This window comes from Haliotis rubra, unplaced genomic scaffold, assembly GCF_003918875.1.
Source record: "Haliotis rubra isolate DU_JTF1 unplaced genomic scaffold, ASM391887v1 Scf80, whole genome shotgun sequence".
Classification (NCBI taxonomy): Eukaryota; Metazoa; Mollusca; class Gastropoda; order Lepetellida; family Haliotidae; genus Haliotis; species Haliotis rubra.
The window spans coordinates 2,145,235-2,170,384 of NW_025767524.1; the positions used below are offsets into that span (position 1 = coordinate 2,145,235).

At 40.8% G+C, this 25,150-nt stretch overlaps 2 protein-coding genes across 2 annotated transcripts in view; one reads left to right on the plus strand and one right to left on the minus strand.

The window, feature by feature from the left end:
• The window catches only part of LOC124261515 (uncharacterized protein DDB_G0290301-like), a 44,727-nt gene extending 28,006 nt beyond the window's left edge, over positions 1–16,721 (minus strand). Inside the window, exons 1-5 of the mRNA XM_046695835.1 lie at positions 16,608–16,721; positions 14,280–14,354; positions 12,504–12,864; positions 3,963–4,250; positions 3,129–3,259 (exon numbers count right to left, since the gene is read on the minus strand). Of these exons, the coding sequence (XP_046551791.1) occupies positions 3,129–3,156 (28 nt within the window). The 5' untranslated portion in view covers positions 3,157–3,259; positions 3,963–4,250; positions 12,504–12,864; positions 14,280–14,354; positions 16,608–16,721. The remainder of the gene's footprint in view (positions 1–3,128; positions 3,260–3,962; positions 4,251–12,503; positions 12,865–14,279; positions 14,355–16,607) is intronic.
• A 118-nt stretch (positions 16,722–16,839) lies between these two features.
• Positions 16,840–25,055, plus strand: LOC124261517 (lactoylglutathione lyase-like). Its single transcript, XM_046695837.1, has 6 exons — positions 16,840–16,986; positions 19,091–19,173; positions 19,970–20,110; positions 21,334–21,398; positions 22,214–22,303; positions 23,978–25,055. The coding sequence occupies exons 1-6, from the start codon at positions 16,927–16,929 to the stop codon at positions 24,061–24,063; spliced, it is 525 nt and encodes a 174-aa protein (XP_046551793.1). The 5' UTR covers positions 16,840–16,926; the 3' UTR covers positions 24,064–25,055.
• Positions 25,056–25,150: the final 95 nt, after the last annotated feature.

Genomic DNA, 25,150 nt, shown 5'->3' on the forward strand with positions numbered 1-25,150 from the left:
AGATACTGGAGTTCGGGAGTGGTAGACACCGTAGTAGCTAGAACCGAATTAATGGCAGCCAGATAGGTTGACAACTTGGTACCTTTAAGCTTCTAATACGCCCGAAATGCTGTAAAAATTCAGCAACAACCTGAGGGGAGGCGGTGGTGGGAGAAATAATTCTCCTAACTTTGCAAAAGTGTTCAAATTACTTCCATCTTTTGTCATACAACGATCGTGTCGATGTTCAATGCGCAGATGTTATGGCCATAGCTACTCAACGCAATTAGCCTTTGGCTGTCAACGATTTCTGTAAATGCGCCAGACATGGAAATTAAGAGTCTGTGACGACTCGTGATACACGTTTGAGTGTGGATGACAAAGTAGGTCATTTGGGGGGGCCTTCCCACGATATGGCTAACATGTTGTTTTCCCACGACTGAGGATCCGAGATTGGGGACACGAATCGCGGGAGCTGATGGCTGTACCGAGTGGCGAACAGGTCTACATCTGGTCGTGATAACAGGTAGATCATTAGAGCTGGTTATCGTTACATTTTGTCAGATCGATAATCGCTAGTGTCAGATCAATAATCGCTCGATTATAATCGTTTGGACGGTCATCTCATAGTCAAATACCTATGTTAGCGAACTAACTTCTGGGATGTTGTCAGAGCGTGTCAATTGTTAACGCTAGCAAGTTACTTACATTTGCAGCGTCTTTTGATCATCATGTATCCTATCGTCTTACGTTTACGATTGTTATATGTTTTTGATCGCCCATTACAATTCCCGTTTATTGCGTGAAAATGCGAGAAAATCCATGAGAAGCATCCCGAATGACAACCAGGCGATCCCCGCTTTCCTTCTGACATCGATATGCTACGAATCAAGTTTCCATGCTTAGGCAACAGTATAAAAAACCCATAAGACATTAATTTTATCTCAGGGATCCTTAATGCAATAAAAAAGAAAGGGGAGCGCAAGGAAGGGAGAGACTCCCATAAACATGTGTACCAAACCGGTCAGGTGAAACAGCTGATTGGTGTGAACCTGGATGGGAAGGCATTGAACCAGTTCGCCGATGCGAGTCATCACATATAGGTGAGCCCATCCATTCACACGATGCTCTACGACATGGTGAAACAATTCAGCCTGGTGAACTGCTTCAATAACGAGAATCTGAACAGGAAGGAGTGCCGAAACAACAATGCGAATCGATTCATGATTAGGTTCGATCATTAAAAGCAGAATGACGATGAGAACTAGTCCGCTGGGGTGAACAGGACCGCTCAATCAATCGACCAAAAAAGGTTCGCAGTAGAACTATGCGGGGATCTCGAACAGCTAGAAGTAGACCGTTCCGATGAGTAAGATCAATGAACCGAGGGGGATCGTCTAGAAAGACTAGACTTTTCAGGCAGCACAGGTGAAGCCGAATGGTGAATCGAAGTGATTGTAGTCAGAAGCCCTAGAAACCAAAAGTTGTGAACCGAAGGTCAGGGGAGGCTGTAGAAACCTGGGATGCGTTAGATTTATCAATTACAACCAGGTAAAACAAGGTGAATGAAGCGTCCAAAAATCCTTTCGTACATCTTCCGAAAGGTACGAATCAGAGGAAACGTCCATAAAATCCTCGGCCCTGGAGGACAGGGATTTAGAACGACGAGCTGTGGAGGGTAGGACGATCCAAACGAGGTTTCTTAGTAGGGGAAGGGCTATGGTCAGTAGAAGTATTTCTAACCCTATCTGCATGCCTGCGGGCACAGATCCATTTATATGCCTTGAAGACCTCAGTAGATAAACCAGAGCATTTATCGCAACGTTTCTCCCAAGAGCATTGACCCGCACAATCAACACACGATATGTGTGGGTCCCAAGTGGAAAAATCTTCTTACATTGAGCGAAAATTTATGCTTCTTAGTGGGAGGATCAGCTTTTCCCATGATACAAAAAACAACTCAAATTCAGAGATATATCACGTCCACTCTGTCATGCGACAAGAAGTAGAATGATCACTCTGAGGTAGTCACGTGGATAGACAGGGAATGCTGCATGCTTGGCATGCTATAAGGAAAGCAAGGACTAAGGACCCAGTGTCCTATACCCTCTGACAAAGCAGCCGGTCAGAGGAACCAGCCCCAGTGTCTGACCCGTATAGGGACAAGAGACCCTTACAGAGAAAGTTCACATTCATTCCACTCAGCATAAATCTTAAGAGAGAAGTGCAAATCGTGAGATAGGATAAGTTTATAAATATCCATGTACATATGGCTTTCACCATGTGAGACACCATCTGAGAACAAAGTGCACCCATCACGAAGCAGAGAGAATCATCGTGAGATTAAGTTTATAAACACATTCATTGCCACCATATTTGCTTTTGCCCCATCACCATGATCACAATTAACTTAAAACACTTCATTGCCACTATTTGCTTTTCCAATGATTTGAAAAGGACGAAATATTTGGAAGAGCTTATTATCAAACATATTGTAATGGTGTCTCTGTAACCATGACAAAGTAAAACCAAAATGATCATCATGTTCATGATCCATAAACATTCTCATTGAATCAATACCAGATTTGGTTTGGTTTGTTGTTTAACGCCGCCCTCAGCAATATTCCAGCAATATGGCAGCGGTCTGTAAATAATCAAGTCTGGACCAGACAATCCGGTGATCAACAGCATGAGCATCAATCTACGCAACTGGGATACGATGACAAGCTTCACCTGATCTCGCTAGTCGCCTCTTACGACAAGCATGGGTTACTAAAGACCAATTCTAACCCATATCTTCACGGGTGATCAATACTAGAAGTATGATCACTCAATCATGGAACACATAATGCCCCAAATATTTTCACTGCACACACAGAATTTACATTCACTAAAAAACATATATGCAAAGAACATGGTGAGTGTAGTTTCTATCAGATGATATGAAATATGCAAGATTTATACATCCTTATGATTAGGTAGAAACATTGAATACTGGCAATAATAAACACATGGATTAATAGTTCATACTTTTAAAAAAATATGGGGAATTATCAACCTGACATATTTCTTTACTATCTTCCACACAAGACATACCCATGATATAAAACTAAAGACAGTCAGAATGTTTGTATAATAAGAGGTAGTACCAGCTTCAGTTGCCTCATACACATCCATTTGTCCAACAAGCTGATAACGTGATCCGCTGGACGTGGCTACCACGGTTGCTGTGACCCTCTCTGTTACAACACCTGTCTGCCAGTACTCGTTTATCTCCTTACTGAAATAGAGCCATGGTTTATGTAAATTGCAAAAAGACATAACCAGTTTTATGTGGGAAAACAACTAGTCTTCTCAGCTTGAGGGCGGTACGGTAACCTAGTGGTTAAAGCGTTTGCTCGTCACACTGAAGACAGGGTTAGATTCCCCACATGGGCAAAATGTGTGAAGCCCATTTCTGGTGTTCCCAGGTGATATTGCTGGAATATTGCTAAAAGCGGTATACAACTAAACTCACTCACTCTCTGCTTTGACCCAATGGTTGAGTTTGACATATCACAACAAGCATTGCCCATATGAAGACTGCTATGAACTTTGAACATTGGGTGCAGATGGAATGCTGAGAGGGCATGAAAGGGCATAAAAGGGTGTGGCAGGGTGTGTGACTCCCTTTTGCCATACACAAAACATGTGGAAGCATTTTATCAGTCGATTACTGAGCTCCAATTATTGATGTGCATATTGTGAGCGATAACCAGCACTAGTTGTGCATACCAAACAATGTGTGACATTACTGTAACTACACAGTAATTTTGTGACATATTTTCAACAAAATCACCATAACTAATAACTGAAACCATAAATCACAGAACGTGTCTTCCTTGATCACAAAGTGGCAGTCTAACACCAACAGAAAACTACACAGAGTAACACCAGTCATCCAGCATCACCCCACCTCAAGCATGTCAGGAGAAAACACTTACTCCCTCTTGCCATCCAGACAAATCCCCTGGAGTGAGGTATTGGTTTGACAATCCACTCATACAGTTTGGTAGATTGATGCTGAGAAATCTCGTGGCCTTGTTTCAGGCTGGCTCTTGTCCTTGGCAAGTCCTCTTCCTCTGACGAAGACATTTCTGATGCATCCTCAACATCAGCATCTTGGCATGTTTCTTCTCCTTCTTGTTCTTCTGTCTGAGAGTCAGTGTCTCGTGGCATCTTCTTGGAAAAAAAGTTGTCAATAATCGGGTCATCTTCTTCATCTTCCTCCCCTGAAAAGAATTCTTGCTGTCAGAATTGTGGTTTTGCCTCATCACATTAATTGTACACAGTACACAAATACAGCCGAGCACCGTTGTGTCGAACTCTGATAACTCGATATCTCAGTGTCTCTAGGTCTAGGTCCCAGTAAATTCCTTCTTAATTCATCATTTTTCAAGCTCTTTTTAACTCAATACGGATGTCTCCATATTTCGGATATCTCGATATAATTTCAAGGTTCCAGCAAGCAAAATTACCCTTTTAACTCGATATTTGCAAAGAAACTCGACATTAACTTACCTTTCATGGGCAAGTATCCCCCTGAACTGAGGTTGTTTCCACATGTTTACACACGGTGCGGCATGAATGAAAGGGTTGGGTAGTGTAAACTAATTAGGGCTAATTGAGTTGAAGGTGCTACTTGTTTGTTATTTAATTAAAAGGTCACATGCAACGTAAAACACAACTTTGCAGATACCGATACCTTTCGGTATGGACTTAACGAAACAAATCATCAAAAATGCAAATTCAACTTATATAGTTGAAAAATAACGCGATGAAAAAACCATCACTCATAGCATATGAGCAGTGAAATAGGTTTCGCGCAGCTTGGAAGCGGGTTGTCCGGTGAATACTCTGTGAAGGTTTTGGTATGAACTATTTTACTAATGTTTTGTTGATATTTCACAGGCGCAAGCTTTTTATATGTTATGACAGTAGATTACCGATTTAACTGTTAATATAATTTCATTTGTCTATTTCACCACACGTTCTTCTTACCGAGTCACTTTCTCAGTTCGACACTTAAAAGCAATGTCATTATTTAGCGTTGACAGAATTTCTAACTGTGATATAGATATGTCTTTGTCACAGACAAAACTCAATGTCTGTTTTATTGACACCTATGTGTCTGCCTGCCTGTCTGCTAATGACAATATTCAATACACAACTTCGATCACTGACCACATGCAACTTGAACTTAACACCTATCAGGCTATACACCATAAACAAAACGCATTGATTTATGGCCCAAGTTCGGTCTCTGTCACATTATGTAATTACACAGACAGGCAGGTGTGATACTTGTAAACATGACATGTTTTGATGTCTGTTGATTGCAAAATGTTATACACCAGAAATGAGCATGTATTTACAAAATCCAACATCTCTATATATACACATACAATGATTGTACGCTTATAATTTTGTTTATATGTTTTTCATAATCACTGCAACATTGTGTTTTAATTATTTTTATTTTTGGTTGCATGTGACCTTTAAGATTCATTAGGAAGTACTCACTGTTATGACTAAACACTACTGATAATGGATTATAGATTCGAAACAAAACATACTGAGAATCCAATGAGGGTTTTGTGTAATCACGTGACTAGTATGTGATTGTTGAGTTGTTTTTTGTTTGTTGAAAAAATCCAACTTTTGTAATATTCAAGATGGACACTGCACCATCTCTATCGGGTGTGCTTACATCCCTTGTAAAATTGGAATTTTAATATAAATTGTATATTTATATACTTATCCTATCTCCATAGGCCTCCTTGTCGACATTGGAACGACTGTAACACTTTTTCCTTGTCCATTGCATTCCATGCTGCTCTCCTTAATTAGCTTCCTAGTTCCTAATAAAGCTTGCAGCATGCTCCACTAATTGCCCACGTGACTACCTTGAATGATCATTCTCATCTTGGAGCCAACGTTGTAATCTGAGTAGTTGGGAGTCCGGGCCGGCATTCATCGCGTGAGATAGGATAAGTATATAAATATACAATTTATATTAAAATTTCCAAATTTTTAAACTTATCCTATCTCACGACTTGCACTTATCCGGTGATTGGACGACGGGCCGCAGATTACCCTTCTGTCTGGACAGTGCAAACAGCTGGTCTTGGAGCTGTGTGGACTGATGACAACCGTAGATAGCAATATACAAGGGAGGCCTGTTACGCATGCACGCAACTCCTATGCTTGTAGTGGGTTCTCCGGAACCCCTTGGCTTACTAAGCACAACGACTCCAAGGAAGATGGGTGCTCCCGAGCCATGTGGTGTTCGGCAGCAACCTTGTACAAGACAAGGGACGCAACTAGGCAAGTAAGCCTTGCCTCGCCATGATTTACAAAGAACCCCCGTAATTAAAGTCTTGCGACTAGAATCGGGCCAGCCCCTGCTTCAAGGCCCCCCAGACACTGACCGAGGAGGGTGAAAGAGAAACACAACTCGGCATCTCCAAGGTTTAACGTTCAGTTCTGGGCAGCATCAAATTACCCTCACTGCTTTGCCTAAGCTTAGTCAAAGGATGTGCCCGGCAACTTTGGAGGCAGAACGCAACGAAATCCACTGGAATTCGGGAGTGTCACACTTCACTGACGTAATTGCTCCGTGGAGTAGATGTCAGTAAGCGTGAATGTCGAACACCTCTGCATCGTCATACTGATTGTGCCTCAGGTCCACAGGGCCACGCTAGGTGGCCGTATTCCGATGACTTGGTATGGAGGCCAAGTGAAGTAGTTCTTAAACCCATATAATGAGAACAGTTCAACTTTTATTCAGTATATATAAGGAAGTAGTAACGCGAATGCGGAACTGTCCCTCATCTGCGTTGTTGAGCCGATGTAAGCTGCTGAGCCAGTACAAGATGTCCGAACTGGTGTAGTCCCTGGACATCCGTGACAGACAGGTCTCACAGGTAATGTGAAGAGAAGACTGTGTCAGAACGCCAGAAGCAACCTTCCATGATAGCGGTCAAGGAGCAGTTGCTATGGAGGGCCATCGTCGAGGCTAGTGCACGAGCCTCATGAGGATTGGAAGCGGCTGAAGGAGGCAACCCTGCAAAGGTGTAGGCTCGCAGGATCGTGGCACGCATCCAGAAGGCCAATGTGGTCCGGGAAACCTCAGCTCTTGAAGCGTTCGACAAGGGTATGAAGAGGTGCTTCCGTAGCCGTCGACGATCCTTGGAGCCCTAACAGGGCAGAGTGTCAAATCTTCATTATCATCAGGCCCAAGAATGGTGGACAATGGGGGAATGGTAAACATCCGGTCCGGTTGCCCTGGCAGTTGGTTTTTCGCAATGAAGTCCCAGCAGAGGCCCAGGAAAGCCTTGCCATGCTATTTCCCGCTTGAACCGCACCCGATTGACATCAAGCTCATGTAGTTCAGATATACGAGCAGCGGTAGCCAAAGCTACCAGGAAGAATGTCTTGAATGTCACTTGTTCAAAGTCCTTGTCTTCTAAAGGTTCATAATCTGTAGAAATCATATGACAAAGGACGACGGACAGATCCCAGGCCGGAGGTCTGAACTTCCTGGACTGGTCAGAGAGTCTATAGGAGCGTAGTAGACTCTGCAACTCAGTAACAGTGGAAATCTTTGTGCCCGTGGTGGTAGCCAAAACCGAGTTGATGGCGGCTAAGTAGGTAGCTAACGTAGTACCCTTGAGTTTTTAGTAGTGCGGAGATGCTGGAGAAACTCAGCAACGACCTGAGCCGAGGTGGAAGTGGGAGATGCAATTCCCCTAAGCTTGCAATAGTCTTCAAACTTCTTCGACTTGTTGTCGTACAAGGAACGGGTTGAAGTGCGATGCGCTGAAGTGATAGCTGTGGCTACTCGGCCAGAGTAGCCCTTAGCTATGAGAGACCTCTGAAGATGCACCAATCGTGTAGATTGAGGGTCTGAGGTGACCCGTGGCGCAGTTCGGAGTGAGGGTAAAGAAGTAGGTCGTCCCGGTTGGGAAGCGGTACTGGGTTTGGCTCTGCCAGGCTTCTTAGGTTGACGAACCAACTTCTTGCTGGCCAGAAAGGTGCGACCAAAAGCAGTAGTATGTTGCTGGTGGCCAATAGTTTCTGTATTACTTTTGGTAGCAGAGCTGGAGGGGGGAACGCGTAAGCATTGAGACCCTCCCATGATATTGCCAATGCGTCGAGGTCCCACGCCAAGGAGTCTGGGATTGGTGATATAAACTTTGGAAGTTGATTGTTGAACAGATCTATTTGAGGCCGTGATAACAAGTAGATCATCGACTGAAAGATCTGGGGCAGTAACTTCCACTCTGTCGGGGGACGGTCGGTTGGATCGGGACAAGGCATCGGCGATCACAGTTTTCACCCCGGGAATATGTCTGGCTCTGGCTACGATGTTGAGTGAGTCGATGAGATGGAAGAACCTGATCGCCCATTGTAGCTGATTTGCCGAGCCTGTCGAGCCTAGATGATTTATATACCAAACCACTGTCGAATTGTCTGACTGGATCAACAGACTGGTTGATTGAAGCTCTGTTGCCCAATGTGAGATATTCCAGCTCGTTTATATGAAGTACCCGTTCGTCGGATGACCACAGCCCGGCTACTTGGTGGCCGAGGAAGTGAGCTCCCCAACCAATGAGGGATGCATCGACGAATAGGTGCTGAGTCAGTGCAAAGGGCATCATAGAGACTCCCAGCGCAAACATTCCGTTTGTCGAGTCACCATTGAAGGACTGGACGAAGCGGTTCTGGAAGGCAAATTAGTTCCTTGGGGTTGTCGGCCTGAAGGTACGGGCGTAGAAATCGCTGTATCGGCCGAAGTTGGAGCTGGCCTCTGTACGTTAAGGCTTGAGCTGACGTCAGAAGGCCTAGTAGCTCCTGCCACTGTCATATTGAAGATGAGCCGGAGTTTGTTGGAATTTTTCTTTGGAACCAACAAGATGGGGGAGTACAATCCTGGAGTGACGGGCGCTGGACCTAGGAGTCTGAAGCTGGTCCACAGGATATGAGCGATGAGCCGGATGCGACGTCAGAGGTGGACTGCCAATAATGGGTAGCTGATAGCCGTGAAGTAGCAGGTTGGTGACGTACAAATCTTTGAGGATGGTCCAATTCGGGGCGAAGATCTGCAATCTCCCGCCTACCGGAGTGTTGTAAATCGGAACGAATGGGGGCCGGAGGTCCCAATCGTGCGAGTGTCTCAAGCCGTCACGCTTGGTCCCTGGTACCTATTGTGGGCAGAGTTGGTCCTGGGAGGGCGACGGGAGGAACCACCACGGCTAGATCTGTTTCCTCAGCCATGGCCTTGAGTGGATGTGCCACGAAAAAGATTGCGTAAATCCGGATTGGTAGGGGTGAACTGTGCAGTCCGACGCTGTTTTAATGAGTCCTGGAGCTGTGACTTCTGTATCTTTAACAGTTCAATCGAGACTTGAAAGTGGGTTTCTTTATCAACTTTATTAGATACTTCTTGGATGCTACCATTGAAGAGGGAGTCAGTAAACCAAGGCTGGTGAAACAGTTCTGTTTTAAATCGCTCCTCCCATGAAGAGATGTTAAGGGGTCCACGTCGGCGAACACCAGGAGTGTAGCACAAAAAATGAGACAACTGATCCAGGATAATTTGGAACTGGTCCAGAGCTAAAGTCATAAAGTATCATGCATCCTCGGATGTAGCAGTCTTTGTCTCACGGCTGAATCCAAGCCAACTCTCGGTCCTCAATTGATCAGAGTAAGTATGCTGTTCCAGAGCAGTGTTAACAGAGCCGACTGCTGAAACCATCATTTAGTGTACTGGATAATTTCAGAATACAAGGTGGTATGTAGACCAACGGTTCCTAAGAGTATAAGAGTGATCCAGGTCAACGGGCTGAGTACTCAGGGGAAGTTGGAGCTCTCAACAATCCAAAGGGTACCTGAATAAGCAAAGCTACCCCCAGGGGTAGATAACTCAGAGTGGCCGTGGCATGCAGGCATGGCTATTTGGACTGGATCAATCTCAGGAGGTGGACCAGGTTCTATATGATCTCATCAGGCTGTATTTGGAGGCTGAGGTTATGGCCCCTGATCATCATATTTAGATCGGAGCAGCTGTAGGAGTGGACATGTTATCAGGTTCCCTTGACTCAGCGATGATCCTAGAGTGAGTCGGCGATTCTCAGAAGCTGTAGGCCTAGAGTGGATCAGAGCAATGATCACCCAAACGTCGGTCAGAGGAACTGTATCGAGATCTCGACGTGGTAAGTACCGAAGTAGGTTGGTAAGCCGGTGATCTGGATTCCCTAGTATGGCTAGGTGATCCGGTATGATATGAAGAACTATTCAGGGTCGCTGTAGTTCTAGTTGGTGATCTGGTTCTGATTGGAGCTCTGGTTCGACCATCTGAATAGGATCAGCCATGAGATGTGGACCTGTACTGTGATCCCGATTGGTCAGTGGCTCTGTAAGGTGATCTAGATCGCATAGGTGACCTGGGTTGGTAAGATGATCTGGATTTGTAAGGTGATCTGGATTGAACAGGTGATCTGGTTTGCAGTTGCGATCTGGCTTGATTTGGTGATCTGGATTGGTTAGGTGATCTACTTTGATGTCGGTGATCTCGATCAGTTCGGTGATCTGGATCGGTCTGGCGATCTACTTCGATGTTGTGATCTGGATCGGTTAGGTGACCTGGATCGGTTAGGTGACCTAGATCGGTCCGGTGATCTGATTCGAAGTTGTGATCTGGATCCATTCGGTGATCTGGATTGGTCCTATGATCTACTTCAATGTTGTGATCTGGATCGATTCGGTGATCTGGATCGGCTAGGTGATCTGGATCTGTCAGGTGATCTGATAAGAAGTTGTGATCCGGACCCGTTTGGTGATCTGGATCGGTTAGGTGATCTGGATTGATGACTGTGATCTTGATCGATAGTTGTGATCTTGATCGGCGTGACGGTGATCTAGGATCGGGATGTGATGGTGATCTGGATTGTGAAGGTGATCTAGATCTTGTGATGGTGATCTAGAATGATGAAGGTGATCTAGATCGGTGATTAGGTGATCGAAACCTGAAGTGTTGATTCATGATGATGAACATCCTCGGCGACGCTGTTGTAGCCAGCTCCGTCCGGTTCAATGAACTGTGGGGAGACAGTTGGCTGGTTGAACACGGTTGGCCAGGCTCCAAACAAACTGAGACAGTCGAGGGATATGTACCGATGATCTGGATGATGATAGTGTCGATCTAAGGTCCCTGGTAGTGTAGATGGGACAGGCAACGAAGAATTGTCGATCACAACCACCCGAAAGTGATCTGACGCTATGGAAGGAGGTGATTGATGCGCATGCACGTAATAGGTGCCTAACGTCCTCAGATAAGTAAGAATCTGATGAAAGCGCCCATAAAATCCTCTTGAACCACAGACGCCGCCTTTTGCGCGTGAAGGTACGATTTTCTGTCGCTGTAACTTGATACGCTTGGCGGAGTGGGATCAGATTCTGTTGATTTCCTGTCCCTATCGGGCGATTCTCCGGGAGCAAACACGAAGGTAGGCCTTAAAATCCTCATCTTTTAGTGAATTACACTTGCCACATCGTTTGTTCCAGTTACATTGTCCAATACAGTCACTGCAAGACGAGTGAGGGTCGAGGGACGAATAATTCGTCTTGCATTGAGCACAAACTTTCCCTTTCCTTGACTGATTATCAGTTTTCCCCATGATGTTAGGGTGAAATAATGTCCCTAATATACAGCACGTCCACACAGTCGTGCGACAAGAAAGAGAATGATCATTCAAGGTAGTCACGTGGGCAATTAGTGGAGCATGCTGCAAGCTTTATTAGGAACTAGGAAGCTAATTAAGGAGAGCAGCATGGAATGCCCAGGCGAATGGACAAGGAGGCCTATGGAAAAAAGTTTACAGTCGTTCCACTAAAAGTCGAAGCAAGAGAGAGAGGGGCAAGTCGTGAGATAGGATAAGTTAAAAATATGTATATACAAATAAATATACATGAAATCTACTTTTTTGTTTCCTTTCATAGTGATATGTGATGATATGCCCTGGTCGGATGTCTCAAAGTTCGGATAACTCGATATTTTTTCTTGGTCCCATGAATATTGAGACAACGGTGTTCGACTGTATTGTCAAGAACACAAGATGTACACAAAACCCATTAAAAGCATTTCACTTCTTGAAGCTTGTAATGTGTTTGTTTCTTAACATTTCATGGGCGTGTTTAAATATCTTTACATTATTAACCACAATCGACATTGATTCTAAATCAATTAGAGCAAGTATTTGCCCCTTAGTTGACTAAGTATGAGATATCTAACAGATGGGGCCTGATCCTAAAGTACTCCACATTATACGACAATGTCAAGCATAGGCTTAACCATGCAATTGAATAGCGTCTTCATCAAAATCTATCTTACATATTTTCCACATAAATATTCAATGAGTGTACATGCAACAACATGTAAACATGCTAAAGAAACTGTCATGGCTACTGTTTCCCCTTCTTACCAATGTCCCTTTGTGTAGTATCCTTCAGAGCCGGCATGACATCAGCTGTGGAAGTGTCCGGCTGGGTGGGCGTGGTTGTACCAATACCAGCCTCATGTTTCCCATGTGATGACACTGTACTATGTCCCTCCCCTCCCTCTGTCATTGCGTGCTTTGTGTTGCAACCCGATGGAATGACATTATCACCAGTCCTTGCATCACTGGGTTTCTTGAGGGACTCGAATACCTGGGCCTTCAGTTCTCCCCTCGGCCCTGATGTAGAGGTGACGATTGGCCGTGGACTTATGAGTTGGTGACACAGGGGTTTGGGACTTATGAACACAGACTTGTTGCCATTGTTGAAACTCGTGGACCTCAAAACCTAAAATGCAAGAATGTTTATGTGCTATCATGATATCTGAAATATTTGAATGGACATCAGAGTATTTGCAAACCTTATTGGTAGTAAATAATAGCTTGATAATACACTGTTAATATTTCTTTCACAGAGTGTGTATACCGCACAACAAATTCATACAAATCTATAAGATACATTTACTTTGAACATATTGATTGACCATAATGGTTTAAAGATACCATGCTATAAGAGCTCAACAAACATTTTACAGTTATGTGAGGAGAAAGCACATGACATGAATGAGTTGATGGTATTGTAATATTAAAGACAAATATTTCTTGATTTGGGTTAGGGGAAGAAAATAATTGTCTTCATCAAGGCCTCAAAGAAAGAATCATGTAAAATTGGTGTTATTGTGTCATTCTTTTTCTACCATCTTTACATTACTTTATATAAGTAATATGCAACCTGAAAATGTTTAGGGGTTTACAATAGGTTTTCTATTATTGTTATGGTATGTTAATATACATGATCTAAACAACCTTAACAGTCTTCCTTTGACATGTTTACAGGGCATCATGATTAACACTCGGACAAACTTTCATTTCTAATTTTAAACCATTTTAACATTTATAACATATGTTATATTTGGGATTACACTTTCTTAGTAAAGTACAGATTCTAGTACTTTTTGGGTTGAGTCCCATATGGGATTCGAACCCACACCCACAGAGTCAGGCACCTAATCGCCAGCACACAAAGTCAGATGCCTAGACCGCTCAGCCACTGCAACTTCCATAAATATGGAACTCGGACAACTGGTAGTCTAGACTGCGGACTTTGTGTACCCCTCTGATAAGTGTTAATTGGCACGGCTCCCACGGCCGAAAGCTATGAAAATACACAATGCCATTTTAGAAAGTGGTCAAATGTAACATATGTTATATTTGGGATTACACTTTCTTATCAGAGGGGTACACAAAGTCCGCAGTCCGCAGTTGTATGATGTAGGAAAAAGCTACAAGGGTTAAGGCTACGGTGATGTGTTCTTCGTGTTTTGGAATTGTCAAACTGAATCGCCCAGGTTAACAAAATGAAATGTCAATGTTTGAACATACAGCAGATCATTTACTTCAAACTGACCATTTCTCAAATACCTTTTGTCAACATGGTCAAGGATATGAAGGGGTTGCAATGATACTTGAAGCTACTTAAGTTTGGTCAGGATCAATTGCAAATTTGATTACATCTAACAGAGTTGTTTATGCAAGTCAACGGCAATTAAGATGATAATGTTCCAATATGTTAAGAATTTACAAAAGTTGTCCCACTAGTATTGTTTTGTGCAAATGGGCCGAAGTTATACAATATGCTGAACATAACCATGTTGACAGTTTCTATGTTGAACTTCAAGACTACTGAATCATGTGACAACTTACTATAGGAGCTGGGGAGCTCTTGTACAGTTCTTCAAAAGCAGATTGACACTCTGTAGGATTAAGTCTGGAACTCATCTGTAAAGGATCAAAATTGTGTTGAAAACCTTTATTCCTATATTAATAGATATAATCATGAAATTTACTGTCACAGATGGTGGTCTATAATCGACCAATATTCTGCAAGTAAGTGTTGATGTTACTTTCATGACTTATCTAAATATTAATCTCCAGTACTTCAGCTTACTTACCTTGTCAGGGATTTACAGGACGCGACTTCCTGCATCCTATACACATAAAAATTGACATTGGACGCTACAAAATTTATTAGCCGCTTAATAGCGCATCCACAGGGACTCAGAAAAAGTCCAAATACTTTTTATAAAAATTCCAATCAAGTTACAATAAGTTATCACTGAGTTTGCTACGAGCTGGGTTATGGTATTATTTGCAATTTAATTACTGTAACAATGTGATGATCATGATACACAATACAATAACAGTATTAAGACCTAAAAAATATGTTGTGGTTCCGATTACCCGACTGACCCTTGAATTCTGGTGCCGACCTTATTTTTTTAAGCGGAATGAATACAATAAACTTTCTGATACCATTGTTTTTTCCCCGCACCAACAGATATCTGTCATTCTGATAGAAAAAGTCGATATGATGGTCACAAGCTTGATTGAATAAACAATTACACATTAATAAATGTGTTATTAGTTTGTACTTTACTTCTAAAATAAAATATGTAAAAAAATAATAATCTGAACTACCTACCCTAAATTTTTAATAGGTGTAATCGAAACAACATTATGTTTATTTGGCCTAATAATAATATCTAAGTGTCTGGGACCCCATTTTGTTGTCCAGGACCCTTGAAAATTAAGAGAAGTGAGTCCCAGGGCCCTCAAATACAGGACTCAAGGTAAATCCCTGCTTTGTTTATTTTATATAATTATGTTTTGTAGTTTTGAACATATTGAACTATGTAGAATGAGATTCTTACTTCTTTTTTCAAAGATTTAGAAACTATACAAACCATATTATGATCTCAAACATGATAAAGATCAACTTTGGTCAATGGTTCAAAAATGTTTAAAAACATTGCTGATCATTTCGATATTACAAAATACATTACGTTAATTCAGATCCCAGGGGTGAGAATATCAAGAAAAAGACTTCCTTATTATTGCAGATGGCATCGTTGTCAGCACAGGTACTACAGATATGTACTCTGTGTACAGAAACGTACCATAACCAAAATCTGAATACAGAAATGTACCCTAGGATGGGTCTATTCAGTATTGTGCCATTTTCTTGATCCAAATGGTCAAACTGTTGTATTAGATACATTTGATTGCATTACATAAGAAACGAACATACACAGTAACAAATATTTCACGATAATCAAGACCACTTACAATCAGTTGAACTGGAATAACTACATACGATTTTGGTTTGGGGTTGCTGAATATTGACTCGTCTGCCATTTAGGGTACCAGATACATTTCTTTATTTAGATTTTGTTCGGGGTACATTTCTGTACATGAACATGTACCTGCATACACATTTGTAGTACCTGTGTCGACAATGACACTTTCAGTCTTATATTAGTTATAATTCAGTGGCTGAGTTTTATCATGTTTCAACTTTCATGAATTGTACTGCAACCATACTGACTTTCATGCATTCTACTGCAACCCTACTATAAGAATGACTCAGGATCTGTCATTTGTATTCATGTGTGTAGGTTTCAGCACATATCATGAGGGCATGTTTACAATACATACATTTTGCATATATATGCACATGTGATACATTTGTAGGAATTCTAACAAACAAATGTAAAGTTTCATGGGATAAAATCCACCAAAACAATAAACCAGTAGATAGACACCATAATATAATTCATCAAATACAAATAAATCTGAAACAATTCATGGTAAGCAGAATCATATTAGCAAGATTTGTCTTGTTTGAGAACGAAAAATAATGACCAAACATCGCGATCAGCACTGTCTTTTGGACGAACCATTCCAAAGTTAGTGATTGCAAATACAATAAAGGCGTGCAAATAAATGTATCAACAACATTTACTCTGGAAAAATTGTGTCACAAATAAGAATCTATTTGGTGAAAATGATGGTTTGTTAAAAACACTACTTTACATTTCAGATTTCAAAGTTTGATAAACTGTTGTCATATTATAGTAACTCCACGTAACGGTAAAATTATCCATCTTGCACAGTATGATCGTTAACTAAATAATTATCATTTCACATAATAATACTTAAAGTTTCGGTAGAAACTGGTATTTAGATACTCACATCAATACTGTCCAAGTAAAATCTTAAAGGAAATCATAATAAACAAAACTCTTTGGAAAGCCCGCCATTGCTGTTTCCGTAACGGAAGCCTGAATGTCGCAAACAAGAATTTGGCATGGTAATATTGAGAACATACTCCAAATATAATGTAAGGTATTGTTTTGGATTTGAAAATACATTGACAAGTTAAAATGATATAAATGACAGCTGACCCAGACAATACATTTTCAACCAAAAGTCGATACGGTTCGGCTCTTTCCGCCATTTCCCGAGTTGAGACGAATATACGAACGTGACTGGAAACTGAGAAGTTGCGAGTATGGCTTTATCACAAGAAGACATGGCAGCTGCGATCAAGGAACCCGACCCATTAACTAAAGTAACATCTTAGTATTAAAATAACAGTTTAGGTCCATATGACACTGACCCATTGTCAAAGGAATTTGGCTGGGAATATAAGCGGAGTTAGGGTGTCTTCATAAGGGGACATAACTCCGAAGTACCAGCCTGCACTTCAGGCCGCAACAACTTAATCACCTGTTTTATAGTCCGTTTGACTTCATTTGAGGCCGATGAATTGCTCACTAACACAAAATCTAATAAATGCAACAAAATCAAACTTTGCACAGTCACATGAAATCGACAGACCAACTCTTATGATTTGTCTCATAATTTTGGACACCCGAATATAAAAGTTGTTTAACAAACGATCATTATTTTGTTGTCAATTCGCTGTTTCTTATGAGGGAGGACCACTGGCTGGTAGAACAGCCAGGTGTGCGAGTTGTATGTGTGAAATTGAAATTTCACTTTCTCAAGAGTGCACCGCACATGACATACCATATCATGGGACCCTCTATTATCGAGGTGTGCGGTAGTTAATGTTGTCGCCATCGGGATTATAAACGGCTACTGACATTTAGCATTTTATATATATTTTCAGTTGACTGATGTTTAATCTTCATTACTGTCACAAATAATGTGACACATAGTCACAACTCGTTTAATACGATTGCGGCAATTCCGATTGTCTCGTTTGACCCGGAAATTGAAGTCACTCTCTATTATCGTGGTATTGCTATTTTCTTACTATGGCACACTGTACAAGCAGATGACACTGTGAAACGTTTACTAAGACAAGTAATGAATCTAAATAGTTTGATCATTAAAAAATATTTAGCAATTTCATTCACATTAGTAATAACATCATGTTTTTAACCCAAACATCTAGATCTATTCATTTGGATACAAGGTAACAATAACGTCCACCTTAAAACGTACCATACAAGTTGCTGCCGTGTGTAGAGTGAAGTTGCATAATACGTCACTTCCTGTTATATTTTTATCACGGAAAATTTGCAAATGACCTTATAGTTGTTGCAGGATTACTCTTGACGAAGTAAGTTTTGATTCATGCAAGATGTAACGGCAGTAGGGGTCATACTAGATTCAAAATGTTCTAGAACTTACTGAAAAGATGAATGCTTTAATATTTCTACGATTAGACATGACATTCCAATGAAATAAATGACTTTTTCAAGAGCGATGAATATATTTACGTAATTTGCACATGTAAACAGCCGATGCGGAGCGTGGTGTTTCTGCTTTCCTGATGTTTTCGCGTGCCGCGATAATAGAGAACCAGCGATAATAGAGTCCAACTATATAACTGTTGTGTTGTTTGTAGTACTGAGTGGAGTGTAGGAAAAAAGTTGTTTAACAAACGATCATTATTTTGTTGTCACTTTTCGCTGTTTCTTATGAGGGAGGACCACTTGCTGGTAGAACAGCCAGGTGTGCGAGTTGTATGTGTGAAATTGAAAGTTCACTGCACATGCTTATTGATCACCTGGCTGTTCTACCAGCAAGTGGTCACCCCTCATAAAAAATAGCCGAAAAGAGACGACAAAATAATGATCATTTGTTAAACAACTTTGTTATTCATCAATCATTAAACAATCATTGACAGTAGTAGGGGCCAGGTGATCAATAAACATATCTGCAGTTGTTTCAGAGTGTGCTTGTTTGTTGTTTAATGCTGCACTCAGAAATATTCCATCTATATGGTGGCAGTAATTAATTAATCATCTGTGGACCAGACAATCCAGTGATCAATGTCAAAAGCATCGAAGTTTCTAGAGTCATTACAAGGATAACTGGAACGGTGGGTTAGCCTAGTGGTTAAAATGTTTGCTCTTCATGCCAAATACTATGGTTTGATTCCCTATATGGGTACAATGTATGAAGCCCGTTTCTGGTATATTCTGTGATATTGCTTAAATTCATTCACCCACAACGGTAACTGGTGCTCAATTCCAGTCAAGGGCAAGGGTAATTAGTATAGTATGGTGAGTGAAGCTTAGACGTTTAGTGATTTTGTAATTAGGATAATAATACTGAGTATGATTTAGTCAACCAGTTCAGTGTTTGAAAGTCTTAAATCAAACATGATCGTTTTGTGTCCTTTTATGTATGTTTTGCAGGATTTTATCTTTCAACAAACTATGCTGAGAGTCAAGGACCCAAAAGTGTCTTTGGATTTTTACACAAGAATTCTTGGGATGAGGTAAGATGTTGTGCAATGTCTAGCTGCAGTCAAGGGATCACTACATTAACCTTCAGTTTATCAATTTCATGCTACTTTAAAATTCTTTTTGACTAATTATCTCCCAACATGCCCAATATCCCATTCTTTTAAAGTTTAGAAATTATATATGAATGTGGTTTGACAATAATATAAAAATTATGAAATTGAAATGATGCTGTTTTTCTCTGATGTCAACTCATTGTAGATATTTAATTGAACATCCTCAAGTGTCCTTGTATACTATCTACCCATGAATGTCTGGGTTAGGATTGGTCTTCATCAACCCATGCTTGTCGTAAGAGGTGAAGCTTGCTGACTTGGTTGACACATGTCATTGTATCCCAATCCATAGATAGGGATTTTCTTTGAGTCCTGTATTTGAGGGTCCCTGGGACTCATACTCTTAATTTTCAGGGGTCCTGGACTGCAAAATGGGGGTCCCTGACACTTAAATATTATTATTAATACTATGTGGTAATATTGTCGTAATTCAGTTAATGTTGTTATGATGTGTATCATGATCATCACATTGTTACAGCAATTAAATTGCAAATGATACCATAACCCAGATAGTAGCAAACTCAGTGATAACTTTTTGTTACTTGATTGAAATCTTACAAAATATATTTGGACTTTATCTGCATCCCTGTGGACGCGCTATTAAATGTCGTTGCCTCCACCGCCATGTAGCTTGAATTTTGCCGAGTGCGGCGTTCAACAACAAACTTGTATACTGTCACAACATTACAAATTCACAGAGATGAAACTGTTACAGGCTGCTAAAGCGGTTGGACATGCCGTCCATGAAGTTTACCGTATACTTCTTGGGGTACGACCTGCCAGAGAACATACCGGATGATGAGGAGGAGAAAAGTCTCTACTGTTTCAGACAGAAGGCTACCCTGGAACTAACACAGTGAGTTCCAATTATTATGTTGATTTAATGAAAAACACACCTGCAGGTGTAGATGGATGCAATCTCTATGATAATCAGCCATTGGTTGGGCTGTTTACGTCAGTGTTGGAACAGGTCTTTACACACAGATGTACTTTAGTATGGTAAAATATATACTGAGGAAAACAAATAGGGAAAATGTACTATGTACTGAGGAAGAAAATTTGGAAATATATATGGAAACACTACGAAGAAGTGGTTATGCCATTTTTGTTTTGATATATGGTACTGTCTGTTTTCACTCAGTGAGAGTGCTGTGCTGTGTACCATGGTAGCCTGCATGGTACTGTCTGTTTTCACTCAGTGAGAGTGCTGTGCTGTGTACCATGGTAGCCTGCATGGTACTGTCTGTTTTCACTCAGTGAGAGTGCTGTGCTGTGTACCATGGTAGCCTGCATGGTACTGTCTGTTTTCACTCAGTGAGAGTGCTGTGCTGTGTACCATGGTAGCCTGCATGGTACTGTCTGTTTTCACTCAGTGAGAGTGCTGTGCTGTGTACCATGATAGCCTGCACTCGTGAAGATCTATGGTACTGTCTGTTTTCACTCAGTGAGAGTGCTGTGCTGTGTACCATGATAGCCTGCACTCGTGAAGATCCGGGTTAGAATTGATCTTCAGCAACCCATGCTTGTCCCGAGAGGCGACTAATGGGATCGAGTGGACAGGCTTGCAGACTTGGTTGACACATGTCATCGTATCATAATTACGTAGATTGATCTCATGCTGTTGATCAGTGTTGCTGAAAGTAGCATTAAACTGTGCTCACTCACTATCACAGGGGTGGAAATAACTTTGTAAAAAATTGATAGTGTACTCCGGTACAGTGGCACATGTAAAGTCACTTGCCCTGATATTTTTACCACTATACCAACCTTTTTCTTGCTGATTTTTTACATAAACAGCATAATTAACATTGGAAAGTCAACTGGACACCGGTACAGTGTGATATACTTGCCCGACAGAAAAAATCACTGGACTCGGACGTCGGGCAATGGGTTATTTCCACCCCTGTATCAGGATGTCACTGTGATGCACGAATGATCCAATGGTCAAAGGAATTATATCCCTCATATTGTAACCAACCCTCTGGGACCTGCTGTATGTCAGGTCAACAGACACATTTTGCCCGCTTTTACCTTTATATGACCATTTGCCTTTACACGAACCAATTTCTCCTCCTCCAGCAACTGGGGTACAGAGAATGAAGACATGAGCTACCACAATGGAAACAAAGATCCAAGAGGTTTTGGTATGTACATCTCTATACAGTTTATACTGGGCAGTAGTGTTGGGAATTGGTTTAAATCTCATAATTGATGATTGGTTCATTACAACTGATCAATCATCGAAAATAATTGGTAAGCGTCATTTATTAAATTTTTCTGGTTATGTTTGTTAATGCACAAAAAATGAAGAAAAAAACATGTAGTTCTTTCGTTTTTTCGCAAATTGCACAAAATGCATTTGCAAATTTCACATCTTTAAAGGATGACTAGTATATTAGGAACATGAACTTCATGGAGTCTTTAAAATAAATTCAATCATGAATTGGAAGAGCTTGTAGTGCTAATGAAATGTAACAGAAAAAAACAACCTTGTGAAAAATATCGTTATTGCAAACAAGTGTTCCAAAATTGTTTGTGTTCCACTATGAGAAAACACGATCGATTGATTGGTCGTTTTGTCATTGCGACCAATCTTCGATTATTTCAATTAATCGGACCACCACTACTGGACAGTAGCGTAACCTTACTGTTAAAGCATTCATTCATCATAGATACAATGTGTGAGGCCAATTTGATGATGTCTCACCATTTCTGAGTACTATTGTTTTATTAAATATGTGTGTCTGTGAGTTTTACTTCACTGTATATACCAGCTGAGTACCTCTCAGAATATCATATTAATGTTGTGACAATCACTTGTTTCCTGAACAATAAGTGAGTGCGAATTTACAATATTGTGTGTTCACTAACTCACTCACTCTCACTCACTCACTCACTCACTCACTCACTCACTCACTCACTCACTCACTCTCACTCACTCACTCATGTATGTTTCCAGGTCACATTGGGATATCTGTACCAGATGTTTACAAGGCCTCTGAGAGATTTGAACAGCTAGGCGTCACCTTCATCAAGACTCCCGATGGAGGTACACAACTGTGTCTGATCTTAGTATAGCATTACATGTCACACAAACTCGTAAAGATCCGGGTTACAATTTATCTTCAGTTACCCATGCTTGTCGTAAGAGGCAACTACCAGGATCAGGTGGTCAGGCTAGCTGACTTGGTTGACACGTCATCGTATCCCAATTGCACAGTTGATGGTCATGCTGGATTGTCTGGTCCAGACTTGATTATTTACAGACCGCCACCATATAAGTGGTATATTTCTGAGTGCAGCGTAATACTAAACTCACTCACTCACTCATGTCACCCAAACTTTAACTTATGCAGCATTGAAGATTGTGATGGACCAAAAACTCAAAACAGCTGCTCAACAGTCGGCTTGACAGTAACTGAAGAGACACAGAAATAGATTAACCCATTCAACACGCCAGGCCGAATAATCGGCCACAACGTTATGAGTCCCCAGACACCGGAGGCCGATTAATCGGCCAGGCAGTAGTCACGTCAAAATGAGACATAATTTTAGGAACCTACCTGACTTATGATTCATATATTAAATCTATCACATTTCACAATGTCTGAAAACACTTATTAAATTTCAATTTATCATATATTATCAGCAGAATTGAAAGAGTTAAATAAGATCAGAAAGGTCTGTTGTGTTCGATGATAGTAGCATGATGACTAAGGAGTGTTTACTAGACACACCACAGATACAATTGTGAGTCTTCACTATTACACAGTGCATAATCCTGATTCCTGGGAGGACACACTGGTATTAACTTAAAAAATTGTTCTACTAAAAGTGGTGCAATAGCTCAATGAGTCACTATATCTGTTTAGTTAAGCAGGACTTGTCTACAAACTATCTGACCCGTGAAGATCCGGGGTACAATAGGTCTTCAACAACCCATGCTTGCCACAAAAGGCGACTATGCTTGTCGTAAGAGGCGACTAATGGGATCGGGTGGTCAGGTTCGCTGACTTGGTTGACACATGTCATCGGTTCCCAATTGCGCAGATCGATGCTCATGCTGTTGATCACTGGATTGTCTGGTCCAGACTCAATTATCTACAGACCGCCGCCATATAGCTGGAATATTGCTGAGTGCGGCGTAAAACTAAACTCACTCACTACAAACTATCTGACTCCTGAGCCCTCTTTGTTCATTGTTTAGATACAGTTGGTTAAATATTTCTCTGCTACACATTATATGTTCAATTGCTTGTTGTCTATGTAAGTCATAGTCCTGAAAGATCCAGAGGGGTGGGGTGGGTGGGTTGCCTTTCTATAAAAGCTGTACCGTCATGTCCTGTATTTCCTTTTTTCAGAGGTTTTTGTCCTGAAAGTTTATTAAATGACCATTGAAACTCTCGCAATCAAGCGGGTGAAAATGGACTGTGCAACTAAACCTCCCACCCCACCCGTTTCTTCTAGACCTTTCTATATCAAAGCTGTTCCAGTCCCGGTACATATATATGGTATACAGCATGTGTGATATCAGAACTTATTCCTACTTTTGTCTGTATACCCTCTCCTCAGGGACCCCCATCCACACAGCATTCAAGAACCAATATCATTTGTAAGCCAGTGATATAGTATAGATTTATGATAGCTCATAATGCTACCAACACGTTGTGGATCTGGACCCAGAACATTACAGTGTCACTCACTGTATGCATTATGTTTTCAGGTAAAATGAAAGGACTTGCTTTTATTCAAGACCCGGATGGCTACTGGATAGAAATCCTCAGTCCAAATAATATGACCAGAACATGAATACAGAACAGAACAAGACTTGTGTCCATGTCCATGTGATCAAGATGCCATACTGAAGATACTGTTGCTTTGGATTACTTGAAAAATATTAACATGCAGATGATTGTTTATACTCAGTATCCTGGAGCTCTGGCATATGTCTGTGTTTTTACCATCTTTCAAATATAACATGCCGCTTAAGAAAGTAAATACATTAAGACTAGTCATTATATGAGTATGTAATGAAAAACATCTCATAAGCTTTAGTTTCAAAATAACTGAGTCATCAGACATTCTCTTATCAAGAAACATAAAGAAGTCTAGTCATCTATTGCACCCTTAATTCTCTGTGCTAAGTTGCATGTTTATGGAACTGCATCACTTCTGGTTTACATCCTTCAATGGATCAGCATGTAGGGAGTTCAATCTTTTATAATTTATTGAACTGATGTTAAAAGCAGACTTTTTACAGGCAAACCCCAACATTCAGATTTTTAATATTTTGCTTATGAAGAGAAATATTTTAGAAACTTTACAAGACAATTTTGTAATATTTGCTTTAAATGTTGCCTACTTAAGATGTTTTGATATTGCCTACACGGAAATACTTAAAGCAGACCATGTATGTCATAATATATGTGACTGACTGTCCATATGATTCTTTGATGCTATGATTGACTGAAACACTTGTTTGCAGGTTTTGTTTCAGAATAGGACATTGACGCTTGCCAGTGATTAGTGTCCATCTCTGAGTTTCAAACTTTTTATATGGTGCTTATTGTTCTGTGCTGAATGCTTGGTGTTCCGTGATGTTTCTTGTGTGAAATCCAAACTACTTAGTATCTAATTGTAAATTGTTAACATTATCATATACATTGATTACTTAATAAACACGTGTTCGTCCATGATCATGATGACAGTTCTGATGTCAAGTATATTTTGCAGAGCAAACAATCTGAACTTGTTAATGTGATTTTTCATTAATTGTGTGACCAATAAATTGGTGTGAATTTGTTATGTTTTAAACATTTTATTTTAACTGTGGCCAAAGTATATATGTTTCTTATTAATATGTATTTGGACATTGCAGTTGTGTACTTAAAATTGT

Excerpts from the sequence above, each read along its gene's own strand:
- LOC124261517 (XM_046695837.1), top strand. The coding sequence starts at position 16,927 with ATGGCTTTATCACAAGAAGACATGGCAGCTGCGATCAAGGAACCCGAC. Across the intron at positions 16,987-19,090 it reads AACCCGACCCATTAACTAAA|GATTTTATCTTTCAACAAAC; the intron begins GTAACATCTTAG and ends TATGTTTTGCAG. Across the intron at positions 19,174-19,969 it reads ACAAGAATTCTTGGGATGAG|GCTGCTAAAGCGGTTGGACA; the intron begins GTAAGATGTTGT and ends AAACTGTTACAG.